This window comes from Miniopterus natalensis, chromosome 2 (genome assembly GCF_054644295.1).
Source record: "Miniopterus natalensis isolate mMinNat1 chromosome 2, mMinNat1.hap1, whole genome shotgun sequence".
In the NCBI taxonomy this organism is placed as follows: domain Eukaryota; kingdom Metazoa; phylum Chordata; class Mammalia; order Chiroptera; family Miniopteridae; genus Miniopterus; species Miniopterus natalensis.
In genome coordinates, this window is record NC_142082.1 from 70,203,045 (window position 1) to 70,228,889 (window position 25,845).

The 25,845-nt window shown below is 36.8% G+C and overlaps 1 protein-coding gene across 2 annotated transcripts in view; it reads right to left on the reverse strand.

Moving 5' to 3' along the window:
* ELF1 (E74 like ETS transcription factor 1) overlaps positions 1-25,845 on the reverse strand; it is a 114,163-nt gene that overhangs the window by 14,338 nt on the left and 73,980 nt on the right. For both annotated transcript variants that reach the window (XM_016205398.2, XM_087814310.1), the window contains exons 3-5: positions 13,068-13,248; positions 3,401-3,508; positions 2,169-2,333 (exon numbers count right to left, since the gene is read on the reverse strand). In XM_016205398.2, coding sequence (XP_016060884.2) covers positions 2,169-2,333; positions 3,401-3,508; positions 13,068-13,248 — 454 coding nt within the window. The remainder of the gene's footprint in view (positions 1-2,168; positions 2,334-3,400; positions 3,509-13,067; positions 13,249-25,845) is intronic.

Here is a 25,845-nt window from a genome sequence, read left to right on the forward strand (position 1 = left end):
TACTGTTTTCTATAGTGGCTGTGCCAGTTTACATTCCCCTCAGCAGTGAGTGAGGGCTCCTTTCTCTCCACATCATCCAACACTTAGCTGTTCTCCTTTTGATGACAGCCATTCTAACAGGTGTGAGGTGATAGCACGTTGCAGTTTTGATTTACATTTTCCTGATGGTTAGTGATGCTAAGCATCTTTTCATGTACCTGTATGTCTTCCTTAGAAAAATGTCTATTTATTCAGGCTCTCTACCCATTTTTTAAATCAGATTTTATTTTGCTGTTGAATAGCATGAGTTCCTTATATATTTTGGCTATTAGCCTCTTATCAGATATATGATTTGCAAATATTTTCTTCCATTCCATAGATTGCTTTTTCATGTTGTTGACTGTTTCTTTTGATGTGCAGAATATTTTTAGTTTAATGTAGTTCCATGTATTAATTTTTGCCTAATTGTTGCTTGAGCTTTTTGTCATATCTAAAAAATCATGGCCAAGTCAGGTTCTCTTATTCCATCTTACCTAGAAGAAGTTCTTTCCCAGTATTTTTTAATAGTCTTATTCTTTGACACTTTTTTTATTCTTTTGCTTTAATAACTGCAAACACATTCATTGAAAGTATCTATTTGATAATTCTATTATCTGAAGTTCTTACAGAACTAATCCTAGGGTTTTCTATGTCAGCTGCTTCTCACTCAAGAATTGTCTTCCTCACACATTTTGATACTGAAATGTGAATTCACCTTCAACAGGGTTTTTTATTTTTAAATTTTTTTCTTGTTGTTGTTAATCCCCACAGAGGATATCTTTTTTCCATTGATTTTTTTTTTTTTTTTTTTAGAGAGAGTGGAAGGGAGGGGTAGAAGGGGAGAGGGAGAGAGAAACATTGATATGAGAGAGACACATCGATTGCTTGCCTTCTGAACACACCATGACTGGGCCAGGGAATGACACTGCAACCCAGGTACGTGCCCTTGACTGGGAACCGAACCCACAACTCTGCAGTGTGAGGGCTGATGATCTACCATTGAGCCACACTGACCAGGGCTCGACATGGTTTTATTTGAGGAAATCCCATGTAGCCTCGTTTAAATGCATGATTTGCCAGAACAATTTTACAAGAGCTTCTGCCTGGTGTCCCAAAGTTACTGCTAGCCTGGGGTCACTTTTATGTAAATTACTTGGCTGGGAACTCCTAAAGACAGTGACAGTTTAAAATCTAATTGCAAACCTAGGTTAAGGCAAGCCTAGGATTATGAATTTTCAAAGGAAGAATTTCTCCACTCAGAGCCACAGTTGAGAAGTAAAGCTTCCTTGGTTATCTGTGCCAATGTACAAACTGTTATTCTCCTGAGGGATTAGCCTTTCAAGGACCTCAATTACATGCTGAGGTCTCTGTCCCAGGCCCCATCTAGCACTGGACCAGACTTAAGCATCTGCCTCTACACGGGAAATAAAACCCAATCCGCCTAAATATCAAGACTGACATGTCCTTCTCAGCCCTTCAGAGCTGCTGAAGTGTCAGCTCATTCGTACTGTTTTCATTTTCCTCTTCATTTTTGGCTCTTGGAATTTTTCCTTCTTTTACATGAAGTTAGATTACTTGGTGCCTAGTAGCGATGCCATTAACCAAGATATTAAAATAAAAATATTAAACATGCTGGAGTAGAATCAGAATGCAATAAAATGGAAAGAGAATTAGACTTTAAAATGTAAGAATGGTCCAAATTTGTGAAAAGTTAAAATTCCCTTTAAAACATTCTAACACTTTCCTCTTCAATTACTTACCTGTTTATGTCCAACTCGTATTTTTCCCACTGGAATCTTATATTGGAATCTATGCTGGTGGTTTTCAAACTATGTCCCGTTGGAGTAAGGTGACCTGCCCCTATCCCCAAGCTCTTTCTAAGTGTAGACAAAAGGGTTTAGATAAAAGATTGAGGCTTTGAAAAGGTGGACTATACCTTTTCTGTAAGATAGACCATATATTTTAAATGCATAAAATAATCTAATTTCTTACAAAAGAAATCTAATATGAAGAAATATCTCTTAATTTATGTTTTGTACCCTCAATTTCTTATGTAAGTTTTATTCGGTTAGAAGTATCCTTATATAAAAATTATATTTAGATTCCAGATCAAGACTTGATTGTTTCCTGTAAACAAATTAGCCACCTACCTTTCTTTCTCTTAGGTTGTTCTGGTGAGGAGGCTCCCGGTGAGTGTGCATATGTCTCTTGAACCTGCTGAGTTTCCATCACTTCAGGAATCCCATCTAATGTGACGGATACATGGGTGATTGGGGCAACAACGTCATCTTCAGATGAACTAAAAATATTATTATCTAATGGAAACAAAATCAACTAATGATCAACTTTGTATTATAAATCAAAATAATTTTATAAAATAATTTCCTGCTTCTATAAAGAATAAAATAGAAATAAAATCTTGAAATCTAGTCCCTGCTTTTTATTTCCTCTGTCCTAAACCAGATATCCTATGCCAGCCAGTCCAGGCCTGACTGCACCATGTCAACGTCTCCCTTACTTGACTTCCTATCACCAGTCTGTCTCCACTCTTCACAGTGCTGCTAAACTTATGCTCCGAAACCCAAGTCTGATCTAACCTTATGATTCTTCTCCATAAAAACTTTACACCTGAAAAACAAAAATAAAGTTGACATAGCATGCTACCCGAAGCTTTCCACAGTCTAATCAAACCTACCTTTCCGATTTCATCTCCACTTCAGCTATACCAAAACATTTTTATCTACAACATTTGATTGTTTCTTAAAGGTCCGTGTCTTTGGCTCAATCCACTCCTACTTTGAATACTCTTTCCTGTCTCCTCTACCCATTAAAAGCTTATTTGTCCTTTATAGCCCAGGTAAAAACACTCCGTCCCTAAAGGCTGCCTCTGATGTTGTCAGCTAGAGTTCTTTCTCCTTTCAGAAAATATTGTTATCCCTCTCATGGCTTTTACTTTTGGTTTTTATAGTTATTTACATAAATAACTGTATTCAAAATTGAACTGTAAGGCTGAGGAAAGAGGCAATATGTGTTCATTTGTATAACACTATTGTCTAATGTAGTGGTGTGCACAGAGAATATTCAGTAAACATCTTAAATTGGTTTAGTATTAATTAATTTTGAATTTAATTACTTTCTTGTGAGAAAAGCCCCAAGGAAAACATGAATTTAAAACCTGATGTCTGCGGTCATTAGTCACCCCTGACCTCAAACCCCTCTGTTTCCCCCTCCCCTTGAAAGAAAGGAAGCCAGATTCAGTACGTTATCAAGAACTGTTCTTTAGGACCCTAGGCTGCCATCTTCTTGGCTTGTTTGCTTTCCAAATAAAGTCACTTTCCTTGCCCCCCACCCTTCCCCCACAATAAATAAAATAACCACTCACTTATTCGTTTTTCATCCAGCATAGGGCCAGGAGAATCCATATTGAGGAGTGCCTCAGCAGCCTCGATAGTTTCGATTGTTTCATCCCCATTATGACAGGAAGCTTCAACTATAATACATTTAGAGAAAAAACAGAATTAGTACAAGCTATCTGTTGCCCTAAAATGCATAGATTCTGATGTCTTGAGCCAGGATACATCCACTTAAATACTTGGCTTTATATACTTACTTTGTATCAACATATAAAATCTACACTATATATGATTATTAAATACTTGTCTATTTCTTTTAAAAATCTGTAAGATGTGAGTGAGGCTTTTATTTGAAAAGAAAACAAGCCCTAGCCAGGTGGTTCAGTTGATTGGGGTGTCATCCGGTACACCAAAATGGTTGCAGGTTTGATTCGAGGTCAGGGCACATACTTATGTTGTGGGTTTGATCCCTGGTCAGGGGTTGGGTCGGGGGAGGAATCAATCAAAGTTCCCTCTCACATTGATGTTCTCCCCCCCCCATTCCTCTGTCTCTAAAATCAATAAAAACGTATCCTCAGGTGAGGATGAAAAAAAAAAAAAAGATCTCTGGCTGCTGGTGTGGCTCATTTGGCTGAGCTTCACCCTGCTCACCAAAGGGTGGCTGGTTAGATTCCAGGTCAAGGCACATGCCTGGGCTTCAGGCTTAATCTCCAGCAGCAGGCATGCGGGAGGCAGCCTATTGATGTTTCTCTCTTACACTGATCTTCTCTCTCTCTCCCCCCCCACTTCCTCTCTCTCTAAAAAAAATAAAAAAAACATATTTTAAAAAAACCCAAAAAACACAAAATACAAAAGAGAGCTCATATTCTGGAGAAACCACTAATCATTTCTCAAAAAAAAAAAAAATTTTTTTAAGAGAAGGTGTAAGGAGAGGGGGAGGGAGGTGGAGAGAGGGGGGAGGGGGGAGAGAGGGAACGATCGATCTGTGACATATCATCGATTGGTTGCCTTCTGCACATGCCCCAACAGGGTTGAACGTGCAACCCAGGTATATGCCCTTGACTGGGAATGGAACCCTCGACCCTTTGGCTGATGCTCTAACCACTGAAGCAACACCAGCCAGGGCCTTTTTTTAAATTATTTTTTTGTTAATTCTGATCTGAGGATATTCTTTCCACTGATTTTTAGAGAGAATGGGAGGGAGGGAGGGAGGGAGGGAGGGAGGGAGGGAGGGAGGGAGGGAAGGGGAGACAGGGAGAGAAGAAGACAGTGAGAGAAAACATCGATGTGAGAAACACTGACTGGTTGCCTCCTGTACACACCCCTACTGGGGATCAAAACCATAGCCCTTTGGTGCGTGGATGACTCTCTTAACCACTGAGCCAAACTGGCTAGGGCGTCAACTGGCAATAATATTGAATACCTATCATTCTTAAACAACTGTGGTGGGAAATGGGAAGATACAATAGTTTATAAGAAACAACCTTTTCCTTATCTATTGCTAACTGATACTCAGATACCATCTAAGGAAATAACAGTGATTAATTTTATGTTATAGAACAGACTCACGTACAGGCGCCCTGTATGGCTGTAAGTTAAGAAGGCTTCCTAAAGAGACGGGCTTAGGCTAATCCAGTTTACCATAGCTAGGATATAAACACTTTGAGAGGAAAAGAGAGAAATTAAAACAAGAATAATAGTAGAAGAAAGGGCATGAGAATAAGTATTATTCATTTAAAGAAAATGAGCCCTGGCCAGGTGGCTCAGTTGGCTGGAGCACAGTCCCATACACCAGGAGGTTGCAGGTTTGATTCTGGTCAGGGCACGTATGTAGGTTGTGGGTTCAATCCCTGGTCAGGGTGCCTATGAGAGACAACCAATCAATGTTTCTCTCTCTCTCTCTCTCCCCTCCCTCCCTCTTTAAGAATCAATGATCATATCCTTGGGTGAGGATAAAAAAAATAAAATAAAATGAGATAACTAGTCTATACCATTATAAAACAAAATATATAATTGCTAAAGATTATATCACAACAGCAGATTAGTTAACTTGCTTTTCTACATCAATTAATTTGGCTGACTGCCTTCCCAAGGGATGAATCCCATGACAGAAGGGATTACCTGCTGGAGGATCAGAGAGTCAGGATAATTCTCATACAGAGCTGTTCAGTTCCTCTCAGTTAGGAAGAAACTCCTAACCAAGAATGTTTTCTCCAGTAAAAAAAAAAAAAAAAGGCTAATGCTGGGAGTGAGTCCCTACAACCTGACAAGCCAGAAGAGAAGCTCCTTCTTCAAGATATGAAAAATGTATCTGCAGAATTCTAAACTTTGGGGCTTCATTCCCTCAGCTTTTATCTTTGAACCCAAATATCTATAGGTCACATAGAGGTCAAAGAACAAGACGACAGCCAATACAAAAAGAGGCAAGGGTTTTAATCTAGCCTGGATTTTTTAAACAGCAATTTAACCCTTCATGGAGTCTTCCTCTTTCAAAAGCTTTCAAATTTTCCTCTTAAGGCAAGTAGTCGCATTTCTGAGTTACTACAAAAAGCACCCTAGAGAACTTGAATAGATTTCTTTCTTTTTTTTTTAATATATCTTTATTGATTTCAGAGAGAGGAAAGGAGAGGGAGAGAGAGAGACAGAAACATCAATGATGAGAGAGTCATTGATGGAGCCTGCAACCTGGGCATGTGCCCTGACCGGGAATCGAACCCCGATCGCCTGGATCCCAGGTCGACGCTCAACCACTGAGCCACGCCCGGCCGGACTTGAATAGATTTCTGACTAGATTTTATTCCTAAAAGTTTATGTCCTTTTCATTTTCATGTAAAGATGCACAAAAGTTCATTAGGAGACTACTGATGGACAGAGACTATTCATAGTCCTAATTATAATGAAAAATAAATCAATTAAATTTTAATTATATATTCTATTAAAACAAATTCTTAAAAGTCCATTTTCTCGATAATAGTTAAAATTGGAAAAGATAAATACCTCAAAAATCATAGCAAAAAGATTAAAGCAGGGCACTGTAACACTTCCTAGTAAAAACCTAAGCCTTTTATTTAAATCTTGTAAATTTAAGGCAGATTTAAAAAGCATATTAAAGGCTTTGAAATTTTACGAACTGAGAAAAAAAATCCTACTAAAATTAAATTTTTAAAAAATCAGGCAAATAAAGGATAGATAACTCAACAATTTTATTATCTTCTAAACATTTACATAACTCTAGATATTCATTTACATAAATAAGTTTTATAAAGTATTTAAAACTCTGCTGGATGGATAAAAATGATAAAATTAGTATGTGTAACAAGTTAGTTGCCTAACGATTAAGAACAAACAACAAGAAAATTTCAAGTCACTTAACTGTCAAACTTTTTAGAATGGAAAATTTCAAACATATACAAAAGAAGAGATCATATAATAAACTGCACATATCAAGGGCCCAGCTTTAATAATGTCTCAGGGTTTTTTTAAAGTTGGTTTGTTTAAATCAGGATCCAAAGGAAGTTTGTGCATTGACATTTGCTAACATGTACTGCCTCCTTTTTTCTTTTTCTTTTTGCTACTTCTCAGAGAAGAAACAGGATCATGTGTCCATAATTCCCCACATCTGCTGATTACATCTGTGCTGCCTGCCACCTGCCATACCACACCCCAACCCCCTGATGTATTTCCTGTAAATTAGTAGCTATATCTAAAGCTTGATTAGATTCACATTCCATTTTTTTTGGCAAGAATACTTCAAAGGCCATGCTGTGTTATCCTATGTGCCTCCTGTATTCTTTCAGTGCTTCTAAGATTGGGAATCAGATTAAAGAGCTGTCAGTCTGATCTATCCATTATACAATTCTCCACTAGCCTTTCACCTAATGGCTTTAGCAGTTATTAATGACAGTTGCCTAGACCCATGGTTTCATTAGGGATTCTAATCCTATCATTCTTCCAGAATTTATTAACTAGACTTCTCTATAAAGAACTTGTCTTCATCAACTGGCTACTCCGAGCCATGATTCATACAATAAAGGCAAGTTAAATGCTTAATTTAGAATAATAAATGGGCTCCTAGCATCTTCCAAAAGTTACCACTGAGTTACTTTTTTAGTATCACTGTGAATACCTAGATTTTAACATATTTGATATTCTTTAATCCTTTGTGGTTGTAATTCTTAATGATCCTCTAAATGTCCCCATCTTTGACCACTGGGAACTAAAGCTGGTTCCTGGGTCTTTTATACATGACCTGAGTAATTTTTAATAGCTTCTGTGCTTTCTGACATGTTAAGATATTACAGGCTATTCTTGTACATTTCCTGCCCCAAACTCAGAATCAGTAGTTTCTCCCAGGTACTCTGGTATCTTTAGTGGAAAGTGCATTTAAAGACCATAATTTGTATACTAGGAGTGTTCATTACTGTTGGATGGTCCATTACTTCTAAGCCTTTTCAGGGGCCAAAATTAAAGAATGGGTTGATTTCCTAAAAATAATTTTGGAGAATTTTAAACATAGTCAAACGTAAACAGAATAATATAATGAACTCCTATATGTATCCATCACCCAGCTTCAACAATTATTAACTCATGGCCAACCTTGTCTTGTCTATATCTCTATGTACTCCTGCACGTTCATATTATTTTGATATGAATTCTAAACATCCTAATATTTCAGTAGTAAATATTTCACAATGTGTCTCTGAAAGACAATGGATATACTTTGGAAACAAATATAATACCATTATCACACATTTTTAAAAAATCAATATTCCCTTAATGTCAATTAGCATTCATATATCCAATTAGTTGGGTGGGGAAGTTGACAGATTTTTGTTTGAATCAGGATCCAAATAAGGTCTTCACATTGCAATTGATTAATAGGTTCTCAAGTTTCTTTTCATTTCTATATCACTCTCTACCTCTTTTTTTTTACATTTAAGAAATTAAGCAGCTTGTGCTGTAGAATTTCCCACAGTCTGGATTTTGCTAATTGTACTTCCATTGTGTAGTTTAACATGTTTTACTATATTTCCTCTAAACTGGCAGTCAGTTCTAGAGGCTCCATCAAATTCTGGTTAAATTTTGGTGGGGAAGGCTGTTTTTCATCTGTGACAATGTGTTCTTCCATTAAAAGGCTCAAATGCTGGGTGTGCTCTTTTTGTGATATTATCAGCTGTTGATGTTCAATATCTTCACCTATCAATTCATTGGAGATTACAAAATGAAAACATTTTATTATCATTCCTTTTTTATTTATTAGCTGGAATACTACTATAAAGAGAAACTTCTCATCTAATAATCCAGTTACTCAATGATATAGTTTATATAAGGAAGAAAAAATAAATGTTTGATTCTTAATCTTAATTTATCAATTTTCAAAATAGTTAACAGCATCACCTATTGGTGACCATTTTGGGGGATAAGTACCATTATGAGAGCATGGATTTGCACATATTAGATATGCTTCAATCCATTGTAGTTATTGTCCTCATTGATGTTCAAGTTTGTCCCATGTTTGGCTAGAAACTTTTTTTAAGAAAATACATCACAAGTTCACATTAGTATTTTCAACTCAAATTTAGCATTATAGAATTCATTTTTAGAATTGCATGATTTATTTACATATAATTTATTTACAGAATTATTTAATATTCAACTTTTGCAATTTAATATTTGTATAACAAGTTAACATTTTAATCTATAAATCTTGGCTTCATATGACATTAACTTCATTACTTATTTAATGTTACCCCAATATCCCTCTCACACACACAGTTATAAAATTACAATCAACTCAATGGTTAAGTGTCCACCCAACAACCAGGAGGTCACAGCTTGATTCCTGGTCAGGGCACATGCCTGGTTTGCAGGCTCAAACCCCAGTTAGAGGACATGCAGGGGGAAGCCAATCAATGATTGTCTCTCATCATTGATGTTTTTCTCTCTCTCTCCCCTCCTCTCTCTGAAATCAATTAAAAATTTTATTTAAAATAAAAAGTAATAATAACCATATTATTACTAACAATTACTGAAAACAATTTAACTATCTTTCACATTTAAAAAAAATATTTTAATTGACTTTTAGAGACAGAGGAAGGGACAAGGAGAGAGAGAAACATCGATGTGCGAGTGAAACATTGATAGGCTGCCTTCTGCACACCCCCTACTGGGGATGGAGCCCGAAACTCAGGCATGTGCCCTGACAGGGAATGGAAATCAGCAACCTTTTTGGTGCAGGAGATGACGCCAAACCAGCCAGGGCTCCTTAGCAGTTTTGTTTTTGCCTTTTAGGCTATATCCCACTGGGAAATGTAAACCCTTAAACACCACTTTAAGTAGTTCTTCTCTGTATGATTATATCAGCAACTTAATAACATAAGTAGGTCCATTTGTTTCAGTGTGCTTCAATTTTAGAGATTGCTAATTTTCTTGATTTTTAGATTTCCTTTTGTTTTATAATTGTTAAACATTTACATGGTTCCAAAGTAAAAACTACAAAACAAAGTACATTTAGAGAATTCTAGCTTTCATACCGGTCCCCTTCTTCTCCCTGTAAGGAACAATTTTATTACTTTTTGGTTTATCTTTCTAGTTCTTAAATATAAGTGAATATACACACTTATATTCTTCTACCTATCTTAAATAAAAGGTAGCATACTATCCTGACCCCTGCTGTCCTGACCCCTACTTTTTAAAGTTCATATACAGTAGAAATCATTCCACGGTTTTATATAGAAATCACGCTACCAGCTGAAAATTTAAAAATGTGAGGGAAGCTAAACAGGTTTAATAATCAATGGTCTAATTTGTAAAACTGTGTTTATTTCATTCAGCTTCAGCACTTAGGTTGGGAAATGCAAAATAAATTGGTGGGTCTCACATGAAACAGGAAAGAAAATAAACCAAAAAAAAGTATATATAGTTTTTAAAAATATAAAGATTTACTAATAAAGTCATTCAGTTTGTGGAAATATAATTTCTACCATGCCCTTTAATAATTTCACTTTTAGATCTTCAAAGACTGGTAATGGAAAAAGAATCACCACATAGGTAAGAGCTCATAGTCAAATTATTTACAAAAATTTTTAATTGCACAATCTTTTTTCAAATAAAACCTTAAATAGAACTCCAACATATGAACAGATAAAAGTACTATTTTATCGTTACACATTCATTTTATAGGTTCAAATTTATTTCAAACTTGATATGAAATAAATCAATGAGAAAAAAGTTTTGATAAACATGAGAATTTGAAATCAAGTGTTACACATAACAGCTGCAGTCATTAACAAAAGCCTCAAATCCATAAAAATCGTTCAACATTTTTATTATTAAAAATTTAAAACAAAATCAAAATTATGGAAAATAGTATAATGAATTCTTACATATCCATTTTCAGCACCGACCATTATCAACACATGGTCAGTGTCTTTCACCTGTTTGTCACTTACAGACATCAAGGGTTACTTTGAAGGAATCCGAGACACCATATTTTATCTCTAAATATTTTAGTATAGGTATCTAAAAGATAAGGAACTAACACAATGCTGTTATATTTTCAAATATTAACAATAAATATTAACAATAATATTCCTTAATATCATCTGCAGAGCTACCTATGACTGATATGTACAGTTTATAAAGTGCTCTATTCCCATTTCTCTCTTTCCCCCTGAAATGGCTCCAAAGTGCAGTACTCTTCCCTCTCCCACTCCGGACTACAAGTTCTTTGCCTTCTCAAGACATTGCTCAAACAAGGATGGAAAAGTTAAACAAAGCTGGGAGATAAGGTAAGGAAGAAATATGCGAAAAATGAATCTGGTTTTCAAGATGTGTTTGATTTCTGGACCCATTCCATACCAGTTCTATTTTCCAGGAAGGAAGGAACCTGTCTGTATCTAGTCATCAGCTATCTTTAAGTCTAAGCCTAAGAAAATGAAGCACTGAAAGGAAGAAGCAATTCCTTCTCTTAAAGATCTAAGATCTGTTTTCCTAGGCTCTATTTCTTCTTTGAGGACTAATAGCTTCCCTGACGACTAAAACCGGGAAGACTATACTACTCTTCCCGGAGAGTAGTATAGCCTTCCCTAAGGCATCAAGAATTCAAAATACACTGCAAAAATGTTACTAGCTACACAACAGATATATGCAAAGCGGTGGTCATTCTGTTATACAAAACTAATGGATCACAGCCAGCAATGAAAAGAAACCTCTAACCTGATGAATTCCCTTATCCATATGGGAGAAACAAATTTAGATTTATCAAAAGAACTTTCGCTGGGTTTCCCCAAACAAAAAATATGAATATATATGAACATACTTTATTAAAAAACAGGCAAACTAAGTGTTGTTCATCAATGTTATCAATGGGGGCTCAGTCACTTGGTGTGTGATTTTAGGCAAATCATGTAATTTAATCTCTCTACTTTCAGTTTTCTTTCTGTTGTGAGAATTGAAATAATGTATTTTTTAAAAATGTTTTTATTGATTTTTAGAGAGAGAGGAAGGGAGAGGGCTAGAGAGATAGAAACGTGGATGACAGAGAAACATCATCAATCAGCTGCCTCCTGCAATCTGCCTACTGGGGATCAAGCCTGCAACCCAGGCATGGGCCCTCACAGGGAATCAAACCAGTGACTTCTTGGTTCCGGGGGTGACCTCAACCGCTGAGCCACACCAGCCAGGTGAGACAATGTAGTAATCAATTACGTTAATATGATGCACTGGGGAGACAATGCCATTTTGATGCTATTCTTGTTTAAAATGGATTTACCTCATCCCAATCATGAGAAAAGATCACACAAAACTGAGAGATATTCTACAGTGTCTAACCAGTATTCCTCAAAAGTATCAAGGTTATGAAAGACAAGGAAAGACAGGAATTGTTACAGACTGGAAGAGACTATGAAGAAATAAGAACTAAATTCAGTGTGAGTCTCCAGATAGGATCCTGGAACAGAAAAAGGACATTAGTATGAAATGGGTGAAATACAAATAAGGTCTAGATTTAGATAATAATATTGTGCTAATGTTAATTTTCTATTGTTTTTAATTTAAGAATAAATAACTTTTGCGTCCAAATAATTGGTTTTCTCAAATACTTCTAATATCTCTGCATGTAAATGTATAATACTACCAGTTTCTAAAACCAAAGAAAATAGCACTACCACTATACCTCACACTTAACAGTGAACTCTTCAAGTGTGAAATATCCTCCTAGTTCTGACTGAACCAGAAGAGGTTCTTCTTTAAACCTCAGCACCTTATGCTGCATCTGGATCATGGCCTCCTATTTAGCTTTATGCAATGGCAGTTAAAAAAAACACCTTTCAAACCTTTTTCCCTACTAACAACTTCTCATAGTTATCAGGAATATAGAGCTAGGTATGTAAAAAGTGCTCAGAGAGGACTTGATGAACTAAGCTGGTTTGGTTCCTCTTGCATGCCTCCTTATTTTGTCACATTCTTCTCAATATATTTAGGAAAAAAGAAAGGGGAGGGGAGGAAGCACTATGAAACACAGGCAGATGAGAAAGAAAACGTTAATTTCCTTTTCCCTGCAGGGCTCTAGCCTCTGCAGGTAATAGTTATTCAAAACCAAGTTAGGGACTTTGGATGCCCCCATAATCATTGGGGTTAGGACATCGCCTAAAACTAGGCTGAAGTTAAGGTGCTGCTGTAGGCACGCACACCTACCTGTAAGGGTGATGTTGTCATCGTCATCATCTATGATTTCTTCTTCAGCGACATCCAGGGAGCTCTCAGTAATCATGTCATTGGGCTCTTCCACACAGGCTAAACCTGCGTAACTATTGAGAATATCAGCACCAGGAACATGCTCCACAATTACAGCAGGAAAAATAGCTGGATCACCAAGCTGGGAGAGGTGAGGGGAAAAAAGGATTAACAAAATTTTGCTTTTGTTAAATATAACAAAAAAGTATTCCACATTGAACATCAATTTAGTTTTCATATCATCGGCTATTTGTACCTTGACAATTCTTCTAGGCTGCTATGAATATATACCTCTTAAGACCACATAAACTTTCATTATTAATCTTGAGTTTTAACAACCAAGTTTTCATAGGGAAAGTATACTTTTAAATCACATTAAATTTACTAATATCATTAATGCATGAGAAGTTGCATACAAATGTACAATTAAATAAAATCTCAACAAAAGTTTCTTTGACAGAAAAATATCTGGGAGTTTAAATAAATATTACACTGCCACTTGGCACACAGGCTGTGTTTAACAACAGCTTTTGACTCAAATGGGAAAATTAACTTTCATTTTCTTTCTAGTTATAAGATCTCAAAATATTAGAACTGAAAGGACTCTTAAAGTGTAATCTAGTTCAAGTCACCTCATTTTACAGACAACAAAGCTGATCCAGAGAGGATTTTGAAAAATCTGCTCAAAAATCAGTTAATTATTTATGCAAGAAATTTAATGTTAAAGTGAAAACTACATAAAAAGTTTTTTGAATGTATTGATATAATGTATACATAAATTATAATGTAATAATGAGGGCTGTTTATTCATTTGCCAAGTTTCATATTAACATTTCTCTGCAAATCATCATCCCCCGCAAAGCACTGATATTCAATAAACAGCTTATTGATGCCAAAAAAAGAAAAATCAGTTAATTAGTGACAAACCTCATTAAGTTACTATCTCCTTTTTAAAAAAAAGTTCAGGCTTGCCCAGCTGGCGTGGCTCAGTGGTTGAGCGTCAATTCATGAACCTGGAGGTCACAGTTTGATTCCCTGTTAGGGCACAAGCCCGGGTTCAGGGCTCGGTCCCCAGTGGGGAGCATGCAGGAGACAGCCAATCAATATCTCTCATTATTGATGTTTCTCTCTCTCCCTCTCCCTTCCTCTCTCTGAAATCAATATCATATTTAAAAAATTTTTTTTCAGGCTTAAAAAGGTTGTAAAAAGTAGAACAAAGGATTTCCCTACAAACTTCATCCATATTCCCCAGATTTTAAAATTTAATCATGTCTATCATTCTCTTATATTATTTCTACACTTATATTTCTTATGATTTGTTCGAAAGTGATAGACATATTGGTCCTTTAAATACTTCAGTGTATGTTTTCTAAAAACATGAGTATTATCTTATATAAAGATAGTACAGTGATCAAAACCAGGAAAGTAACAGTGATATATTACTATTATTTAATCTCCAGACTTTATGCAAATTTCTTCAATTGTCTCATTAATATCCTTTTAAAAAAATGAAAAAAAATTTTTTTGGATCAGTATCCAAGCTAGGATCATAGGTTTCATCATGATCATTATGACAACTCTCCTAATCTGGAAAAATGTATTTGCCTTTAATCTAGAGCAGGTCTTCAGTTTTTCTTTCTTTCACGCTCTTGAGACTTTTGAAGAATACAGGTCACTTGTTTTGTAAAATGTCCCCCAATTTGGGTTTGTGAGATATTAACTCATGATTACATTCATTTTGCATTTTTGGCAAGAATACCCAAGAAGTAATGTAGTGTCCTTTCAAAGACATCATACCAGGAGGTCCGAAACAGCTATTTGTCCCACTACTAGTGACATTAACTTTGATCATTTAGTTAGGGTGATGTCTACCAGGTTTATCCACTATGAAATTACTATTTTCCCCTTTGTAATTAAGTATCTTATGGGAAGATAACTCAAGACTTTGTAACTACCCTGAATCTTAAACATATCCCCATAAAGTATTATCTTAAATGTAAGAAAAAGTTACTGTCCATAGATAATAATTTCAGGAACTCTGTTATTTTCCTTAAGTCTGCTATATTAAAAATGTTATTTATGGTTTCCTTATAACTAAGCAGGCTCAATTTAAAAAAATTAATATGTTTGTAGCACTGCACACTGAGGCTATTACATCTATTGTAAGAATTTAATAGCCTAAATTAAATATATGATTATCGTAGGTGCTAAACCGCAGATACTATCAGTGCTTTCTTGAATGCTATGCTCTGAAATTTATAGGTAATAACCCTAAAACATATTTGGATTGTTTTATTTCAAAATGTTTCTTCCTATTTCAGAAAAGAGGAAGTTAGAAGTAAACTGTCTCTCAAAGTCATAAGTTTTAAACAGAAAGTAACTCAAACATTACACTGTAAAACACGCACACGCACGCACACACACACACGGTAAAGTATCATATAAAGTGGCCAAAGCATAGTTGATCCTGGCCTTCCCTTTGTCTTTGAGTTGAATACTGCACATGGAATCCAACCTAGCATGAACAACATGCGCTTGCTAACACACTTCTCTACTAAGAGTTCAAGTTAAGCTCTAACAAGGCTGAACCTAGAATTGAGTTAATTTTTACACTACTTCTTTTTATACTGCAAAATCTTAATACTAGGTAAGAACAGGGCTTACCATCTCTACTCATTGGCAGATAAGAAGTCAGATTAAAAATTTACCCAGGGCCACCCACTAAGTCAGACACACGCTGATGCAATCCACAGGAGCAGTCCTCACCCAAATGAAACCAAAGTATTCCTCCTTATCCAAATCTATTTGAGCCCCTGATATCTGGGTAATGCGTGTTAAGAGTGTGGCTATTAAGAGGGATATCTCCAACATTTTAACCGAATCTATGTAGTTTCAAATAACTACAGATACTTGTTACTACTTTCTTCCTTGTTCTACTCTACTAATCTGTAAGTGAACTGGAAGAATGGATTATCCTCCAGAATTTATAGGTCCCAGGAACACCTTGTCACATACCAATGCTGCTTCTAATCTACTAATCTACTATTAGTCCCTCCCCAGAGGCAGCCACTGCTACCAGTTTTTTGTTCCCTAACAGAGACAATCTATGTCTAATCAACCAAAATATTCTAATTTGCTTTAAACAATCATTTTTCTTTCAGTTCAAAGACTTCAATAATTTTAAACTACTTAAAGAAAAATGTCAAACACAGAAAAGTAGACAGAAAAAAATTAGTTTCCTTTGAAGCAAAAGCTTAATTAAGAATGATCCCGGCTGGTATGGTTCAGTTGGTTACTGGCTCAGTTCCTGGAGGGGGCGTGCAGGAGGCAGTCAATCAATGACTCTCTCATCATTGATGTTTCTCTCTCTCCCTCTTCTCCCTTCCTCTCTCTGAAATCAATAAAGACATATTTAAATTTTAAAAATTAAGAGATTAACCCTCCTACCCCCTTTAAAAAAAAAGAAAAGGGTCACATGATTCTGTGATTTAGAAGACAGCAACATGTGAAAAACAAAGACTGTGAACCAGGAGACCTAGGGCCTTTTCTAATCCTACTGTCACGGCCTTATTTTCCTCACTTTAATTGAAAGAAGCACCAGCTGATCCTGGAAAGGCACTTCCAGGTTTTCTTTTGTTAAGATGTATTTTAAAGGTATGGATCCTAAGTTTATGTCTAAGTTTATAACATTCAATAGAAGAGATTATTCATTCTCTGGACAAAATGGAGCGGTGGCAGAAGTAGAATACACCCTGGACACATACCTGCCTTTGCTATTGCTATTAGTTAACATTTATTAGCACTTAATATATGCCAGGAATTCTGCTTATTGCTTTACATAGATTAGCACCTTATTTAACCATCACTAATTCCTACGAGGAAGATACATCGGATTATCTATTTTATACATCGGGAAATAACTTACCACAAGTCATACAGTTAGTAAGTGGTAAAACCTTAGTTTAAATTGACTCCAGGGTCCATGTTCCTTACCTGTACACTATTATAGTCAGCCTTAAACATGGTGCATTTTGTTTTGTTGGCATATTTATATGTTTAGAAAAACAGAATAGGTAAGAAGTTGTGCTGAGGTATGACTTTCAATATTATTTTTTGCCAGGCTTCTCCAATCCGAATCCACTATTAATTGTCCTGTGGGCATAGCCAGTTGCTCCTGGATCCCAGGGACTTCCCAGGATCACTCCCAATTTAGCCATACTGTCTTCTCCTTCTCAGATACTTGCTCCTCTCATGAAAAGCACTGGCTGTTCTTTTCTAGTCCACCGAAATAAAGATATATATTCAAAGCTGTTCATCTCTAATTTCTCAAGGGTGCTATTAATTCATATACACAAAAGAAACGAACTCTGAATCTTAGGTAACACACCTGAATCTGAATATACAAAATAGAGCTGACCCCTGGAAACTGGCTTGAACTACGCAGGTCCACTTATATCTGGGTGGTTTTTTTCCATAAATATATAGTCAGCTCTCCATTTCCCCAGGTTTCACATCCATAGGTTCAACCAACTGTGATCTAGAATAGTCAAAAACAGTATTTTTGATCCATGGTCGGGAATCTGACTTTATGGAGAGCCAACTGTCTATGTGTAAGCCAACTTACACTTGGATTTTCGACCTCACAGGTGGTCGGCACCCCTAACTCCCTAGATGTTCAAGGGTCAACTGTACAACTAGGAAACTGCTCTCAGATGATCGCAAAGAATCTCCTCTCTACTACCATAAACAGAAGGAAAATACACACTCCAGAAACTCCAGCTGCTGATCTGGGCTTATAATAAATTCCTGCCTTTTAAACTTATTGACTAGCAACTGGCTAAAGTATGAGTCAGGAACCTAAGAACTTCATAACAAAACATTTACATTCTAAAATTCCTTATGGAGATATGGTTCTCAACCTCTTAATTGAAGGCATGGCAAAATTTCAAATGCTGAATTTTCCTAGATATAAGTTTTTTAATAAATAAAACATTGGGACTTGTACTAGTTTGCTAGGGTGGAATTAACTAGTAGTTAAGGGCTTAAACAACAAAAATTTATTGTCTCACAATTTTGGAGGCCGTAAGTCTGAAATCAAAGTGTTGGCAGTTAGTTCCTTGGAGGGTTGTGAGGGAGGGATCAGTTCTAGTCTTCATTTTCACATGGTGTTCTCCCTGTATGTGTTCGTGTCCAAATTTTCCCTTTTCATATGGACACCAATCATACTGGATTAGGGGCCAATTCTACTCCAGTATAACCTCATCTTAACTAATTACATCCACAATGGTCCTATTACCAAATAAAGTCACATTCTGGGATACTAGGGGTTAGGGCTTCAACGTACCAATCTGGAGGTGGGGTGAGGTCAGGAGAGGCAATTCAGCCCATAACAGGATACAATTTAATTTATCTTTTGACAAATGGTCTCCTCTACCCTAAATAACTTCTATAATTTATAGCAATAAAAGATATATGTGTTCTTGTTACTACAACTGGCCCTCTGTATCTGTGGGTTCTGCATCTATGGATTCAACCAACTGCAGATGGAAAATAATATGGAAAAAATATTATCCTGTTGTTGACATGCACTATGTAATTATGCCTCTGATGGCTGCATCTCTACTGAACATATAAAGAGTTTTTTTCCCTTTTCCCCTCTAAACAATACAGTATTGACGTAAGAAAAATACTGCATTTCGCCCGGCTGGGCATGGCTCGGTGGTTGAGCATAGACCAATGATCCATGAGATCCTGGTTCAATTCCTGGTCAGAGCACATCACCAGTTGCGGGCTCGATCCCCAATACGGGTTGTGCAGGAGGCAGCCAATCAATGACTCATCACTGATGTTTCTATCTCTCTCCCTCTCCCTTCCTCTCTCCGAAATAAAAAAAGATATATTAAAAAAAAAAGAAAAAGAAAAAAAATACTGTATTTCATTTGGGTAGCTACTTCAAAAACAAAAAAAAATCTCCACATCTCTAAAACTTCTCATTTAAAAAATCATATTAAGCACCTTCTCCTCTTCGTTATCTTTTATTTGAATCAGGGAACCTCAGTAAACTCCACCAGTGGTTATCAACCTTGACTTTATACTGGGAAACATCCAAACTATTAATACCTGACCCTACTTGGGATCAAATAAATCAGAATATTTGGGGATGTTTGTTACCGGGCCTGTTATTAAAGCTCTCAGGTGTTTCCAATGTGCATGCAGGGTTCAGAACCACTGCTTTAAAGAATTACAAGATTCAAAACTGCATTCTCTAAATTGAGTCAACCCTATTTATGCCAATGTATAAGATACTAGTAACCCCCACAAAAACCGAAGTTATTTTATTATTAGATCTCTTGCTATTTGGCACTTACAGATTATTTTTCCATTTGTTTTTGTAATAGAATCAAAATAAGTTACAAATGATGGGTGGGAACAGAAAGACTTTGGGAATTAAAATCTGTTAAAGGCCAGAGTTTTCAAAGCCTCAATTTCTATAAGCAAATTAAATTGTAGTGATAAACTAACTTTCAACTGTTTTATAACTTTATTGAAGGTCTTAACAGTTCCAGAAAGAAAAATAAACATAACAGTTTTCCCTTCTATTATTTTCAGGTAAATTTAGGACAAGAGTTGAAAGGTAACTTTTTTTCTTTTAATACTCACCCAAGGACATGCTTATTGATTTTAGAGAGAGGGAAGAGAAAGAGAAACATCAATCGGTTGCCTCCTGTATGCGTCCCAACCAGGAATTAAATCCACAACCTAGGTATGTGCCCTGACTAGGAATCAAACCTGCAACCTTTCGGTGTAAGGGATGACGCTTTAACCAACTGAGTCACACTGGCCAGGGCAAAAGCTAAATTTTAACATATTTTTTAGCAATAATAAAAATCAAACCAAGTTTTAGCAGGAAAGAGAGATAGGTCCCCAAATTTCAACATTTTTCACTATACAGCGGCCATGTGGTGTGGCATATGTGGCAATACCATCAAGTTAAAAAGAGAAGGAAAGTGACCAGTTTGTAAACAGTACAATATGTTACTACAATGACTAAGCTTGCTTGCTTCCTCAACATACCACTTTCCAAGGCCTTAGGTGGATATTTAAGAAACTATAGATTATTACTCCAACTCTGTTAAATAAGTTTATTCAATAGATTTTTGGATATAAAAAGCGAAAGTACTTTCAAATAACTTGTTCGCCAAGCTTCTCTAACAGGACTCAGACTGGAATGCAGTTGTGAAACATCCTGCCAAGGTCCTCTATGATAAACAGCTTAGAGTGAAATAACTATTAAATGTTTTCCTGAAAGAAAAGTAGGTTAAAAACCATCTAAAAATTTCCCCACTGTAGATATTCCTTCTTTAAGATAGGTGCAAAATAAGCACACTTTCAAGTAGTTTATACAATGTTTTGCCTCAAGAAAAGGCAATACCAAAAGTAGTGTGGGGGCCTTCCTCTTCCCATAATTTTCAATAGCTGCCCCTACTCCAAGGCCAACCAATAAACATGCAAACTAAACAGTACACTTGCTGTGAAAACACATCTCTGAAATGAATTCCTGTGTCCTTTCTTCCAATCAGAATGCTGCCCCAAAGCTGCATCCTAACAAGACACAGCTTTGAAATGACTTCCTTCACCTTTGATTTTAAAAAACACAAAAACAAAAACCCAATACCTTACTCTATCAGAACACAATCTGACAATATTTACCATGGAGCAAATGCACTAGAAATACACACAGTGAAAACAGAATGTAACAGTAAGTGCTCAGACTCTAAAGTCAGAATGACCTCAAACAGGCGAGAATGCACATGCATGCCCTGGGTGTTTGAACTCAGGCAAATTATTCAGCCTCTCTAGGCTTTAGTTTCCACATCTATCTAAAATAAGACCAGTACCGTCTTCTAAAGCTGTTGTAAGACTTAAATAATATGTAAATTTATCGTTTTTGTACTGTATGACATATAGTAATCATTCAGTAAAATATTTTGATAAAGCCCTTAATATTTGATTTAGATAGAAATAAACACTTAGAATTTGGCTTACTAGTTATATGCAGATATCATCACAGTGTATGTACATCTTAAACTTAAATAATGTTATAAGTAAATTATATCTCAATAAAGGTAGGGGGAAAAACTTGGATCACTACAATCTTACAATGACAGGCACGGTTTTTGTTTTTGTTTTTAATGAATATAGTCTTTTCAGAAAGCTAGTGAGAAAAAAAATCTGCTCTCAGCAACAACCATTTAGCTTCAACCAAAAGCAAAAGCTAGATACCTATGTATGTTTACTTTGTGCAAATTTATAAAACTGTATACACTTATGATTTATACATATTTTTGTATTTATGCTATACTTCAATAAAAAGTTTAAAAAGCAGAGATCCATCTAATGGGAGAAACAAAACTTCAAAATGTCTTCAATTCACTATCTGTAGTTCTTTTTGCTCTGAGCATTGTTTTGGGGTGGAAGTGAAAGCAGAGCAGTTGAGGGGATGAGACTGGGACCAGATCAAATGCTATGATAGTAGGTATTCCTTCATTCACTCATCTAAACCATAATAAAATTTTTTAAAATCTCTAGATACAGAACACCTAGGTGGATATACACACACAAAATTAGTGTCATTGATAAACATAAAGAATCAAAATTAAAATCCTGTAAATAACTTCCCATGATATATTTTTAAATTATTTTTGAAATTGATTATTATATGAACATATTTATATTCCAAGAATATACAACATTATTGCCCTCTTTCCATATAGTTTCCCTCCCCAAACTGTAACCAATTTCCAAAGTACATTTTAAACAATTTCTGGAATTGATGTACTAACATAAGCCAGATCGTGCAAAAGATCTCCAAGACTCAATGCAAAGTTTTGATGAGAATTCTCCTCACACCTGTCAGAATGGCTATTGTCAATAAATCAACAAACAAGTGTTGGTGAGGATGTGGAAAAAAGGGAACCCTCGTGCACTGTTGGTGGGAACGCATACTAGTGCAGTCACTGTGGAAAGCAGTACGGAGTTACCTCAAAAAATTAAAAATAAAATTGCCACATGACCCAGCAATTCCACTTCTGGGAATATATTCAAAGAAACCTGAAACACTAATTCAAAAGAATATATGCACCCCAGTGTTCACTGCAGCATTATTTACAACAGTCAAGCTATGGAAGCCATCCAAGTGTCCATCAGTAGATGACTGGAAAAAACAGCCATGATATATTTACACAATGAACTACAGGACTGTAAAAAAAAAAAGGAAATATTACCCTTTGTGACAGCATGGATGGACCCCAGAGCATTATGCTAAGTGAAATAAGTCAGTCAGAGAAAGACAAATACTATATGATTTCACTCATATGTGGAATCTAATGAACAAAATAAACTAACAAACAAATAGAAACAGATTCATAGAGAACAGACTGACAGCTGTCACAGGGGAGGGGACTGCCCAGCTGGGTGAAAAAGGTGAAGGGATTAAGCAAAGAAAAAAAAAAGAGGGGGGTGGGAAGAGGTAGAAGAAGGTAAAGAGGGCATAAATGGTGATGGAAGGAGACTTGACCTTGGGTGGTGAACATGCAATACAATATACAGATGATGTATTATAGAACTGTACACTTGAAACCTATGTAATTTTATTAAGCAATATTGCCTCAATAAATTAAAAATAAATAAATTTGTAAAAAGTATTCACAGCCAAATTCTCTCTATATATTTTGAAAATTCTGTTATTAAAACAGCTAATTATCTGCAAACAATACTTCTGTTGATTAACTTAAGCTCTCTTTATGGGAGCACATTTCTTCTAGTCTTTTTTTTTTTTTTTTAAAATGAAAAGCAGTTATAGCAATCAGTCAGAAAAGCCTATGTAGTGCAATACATATGGCACAACACATTGGTCTAACTTATAAAGCATAGTTTTCCTGACTAAAAGTGTAGTACATGAATCTAATTTTTAAAAATTTTGCCCAGTCAGGCGTGGCTCAGTGGTTGAGCATTGACCTAGGATCCAGGAGATCACGGTTCAATTCCTGGTCAGGGCACATGCCCGAGTTGTGGGCTCGATCCCCAGTCGGAGGCGTGCAGGAGGCAGCCAATAAATGACTCTCTCATCATTGATGTTTCTATCTCTCTCTCCCTCTCCTTTCCTCTCTCTGAAATCAATAAAGATACATTAAAAAAAATTTTTAACACACAAATGTATTTGAAAATGAAAATTCTACCTATCCCAGTTCTAATTACTATAAATGAAAAATTACTTAATGTTTTCCAGATTCTCTTTTTCCTTCAAGATTTCTTTGATCTCATTTCTCTCCTAATATAATGGTTAAGAGTTTGGGCTTTCTTGGGTCAAAGACTCAATTCTAATGTAGGTGCTGTCACTTGAAAACTTTGTTTATACATTTGATTATAACATTTGATTCTTTCATTCAATCTTTCTGAGACTCCGTTGTAGAGAGGTTTTCCTTATTCATAAAGTGAGGATAATAAAAATTGTGATACTGTACAGGGTCACTGTGAGAATCAAATGGGAAAATGCTTTTCACCCACAGGACCTAAGCAAAGATAAGAGAAAATAAATATTATCTGATATATTTGAACAAAATATCTTCAGACTAGCCTATTATTCATGTGTGTGCACCCATTTTGCCATGTTTTGTTTGGTATCACTGTTGTGTTGGCTTTGTAAAAATGAATTAGGAAACTTCTCTCTCTGAACTGAAACTATTTAAATAATTCATTGTAATTTAAAATAACTCACATATGAAACTCTGGGCCTGCCAGTTTTCTGCAAGTGGTGACTGTTTCCTGGCAATTTCCCTAGGTATTGTTGTTGTTACTAGTGCATTTTCATTTTCAACAAAATACCAAATATTGATTGCTACCATTCCAAAAATTTTAAAAATATTTCAGTGCAGTACCTCAAGTAACATATCAAATCCTCACATGGTTCTGCATCTTCTCTTAATGGAAATATAAATGGAAAAATCAAGTTCTGTCAAGAAAATTGATGAGAACAAGATGGAGGCGTAGGTACCCGCAATACCCGCCGCCTTCCCCAGCCACATCAAAATTACAACTAAAATACAGAACAACCATCACTCAGAATCTGCTGAAATATAGCTGAACAGAAGCCCTACAACGAGGGAACTGAAGAAGCATCAAGACTGGTAGGAGGAGCGGAGATGCAGGCGGATCGGGGCTGAATCCCAGAGACTTGGCCGCAGTCCCATACCAGGTGCCTCGGTTTAAACCCAGAAGTGTTATCTCGGTGGTGGACGTTTCCCAAAGAATGAGGGGTCCCAGCCCCACAACAGGCCCCCCCACCCAGGGTTCCAATGCCAGGAAGAGAAGTCTCAGAACTTAGGGCTGTAAAAACCAACGGGTACTGTGGCTGAGGAGCACAGATGCTGTGGGAGTCCCAGGCTTTCCTCCTAAAGGGCCCACGCATGGATGGACTCACTCAGACGCGCTCCCTCTGAGCTCCAGCATCTGGCAGCAGCTTGTAAGGAACCTGAGAAACTTGAGGAGGAATAGCTTGCCTGAAATCGGGGCCAGGGGTGGAGGGGCAGCTTATTCCCAAACAGAAGAGCTGCCAAAGGGCATTGCTCCTTTGGCGAGCTCTCCCCCCCACAGAGCTGGCAGGCAGGCGCCATATTTGAATCGCCAGCACCTGACTCACACCTTTGGCCCCGCCCCGTGATTCCCGGAGGCCCCGCCCCTCCCCACCTGCAGCTCATCCAGGCCATTTCCAGGGGCTTTTCTATGCAAGTGGCCTCTCGAGCCTCATGCTTAGAACTTTCCTAAAATCATTCAAACAAGCAGCAGCATGCCCCATATGGCTTGATAAGTGGCCCCAGGCCTGGAACTAGTGACAGCCTGCATTGGCTCATAGCTTGGCCTTTCCTGGACACCTCCAAGCCCAGCACAAGTAGCAGTCGACTACAGTTTGCTGTGTAGCTCATGCTGGGTGGCCCTGGGCAAGGCACAGGCAGAGGTTGACTTTGCACCTCCTGGGAGGCCCCAGAGACAGTGCACCTGATGGTCAGATTCGACCACGCTGGATTACAACCCTACCACATCCACGAGTGATACACTCAAGGGGTGCACTTGGTGAACATCAAAGCTCCACTGAAGTAAATGGAGTGCTCCATAGGGGTGTTTCCAGTACAGCAGCTCTTTGGCTGTAGATGCAGCTGGTCCTCACAGCCAATTGGCTTGGGGGTCAATTCCTCCCAGTGACACCAACAGCAACCAAGGATCAACTACAACAGGACAGTGCACACAGCCCACATAGGGGAGCACCTAGAAGGCCCAGCTCAGGCGAATGGGGAGGCTGAGCTGCTGGACCCTACAGGACACCTACTACACAAAGCCACTCTACAAATTCCAGGAGACATAATAGCTCTACCTAATACACAGAAACAAATACCTGGAAGCAGCCAAAATGTGGAGGCAAAGAAACATGTCACAAAGGAAAGGACAGAAGAAATCTCCAGAAAAAGAACTAAATGAAATAGAACCAAGCAAGGTAACAGATACAGAGTTCAGAATAATGGTTATAAGGATATGCAAGGATCTTAGTAAGATTATTAAGAAAACAAGTGAGACCACTGATGACATAATAAAGTATCAATCAGAAATGAAGGCTATAGGAACTGAAATGAAGAATAATTTATAGGGAATCAACAGTAGAGTAGAGGACGCTGAGAATCAAATCAGC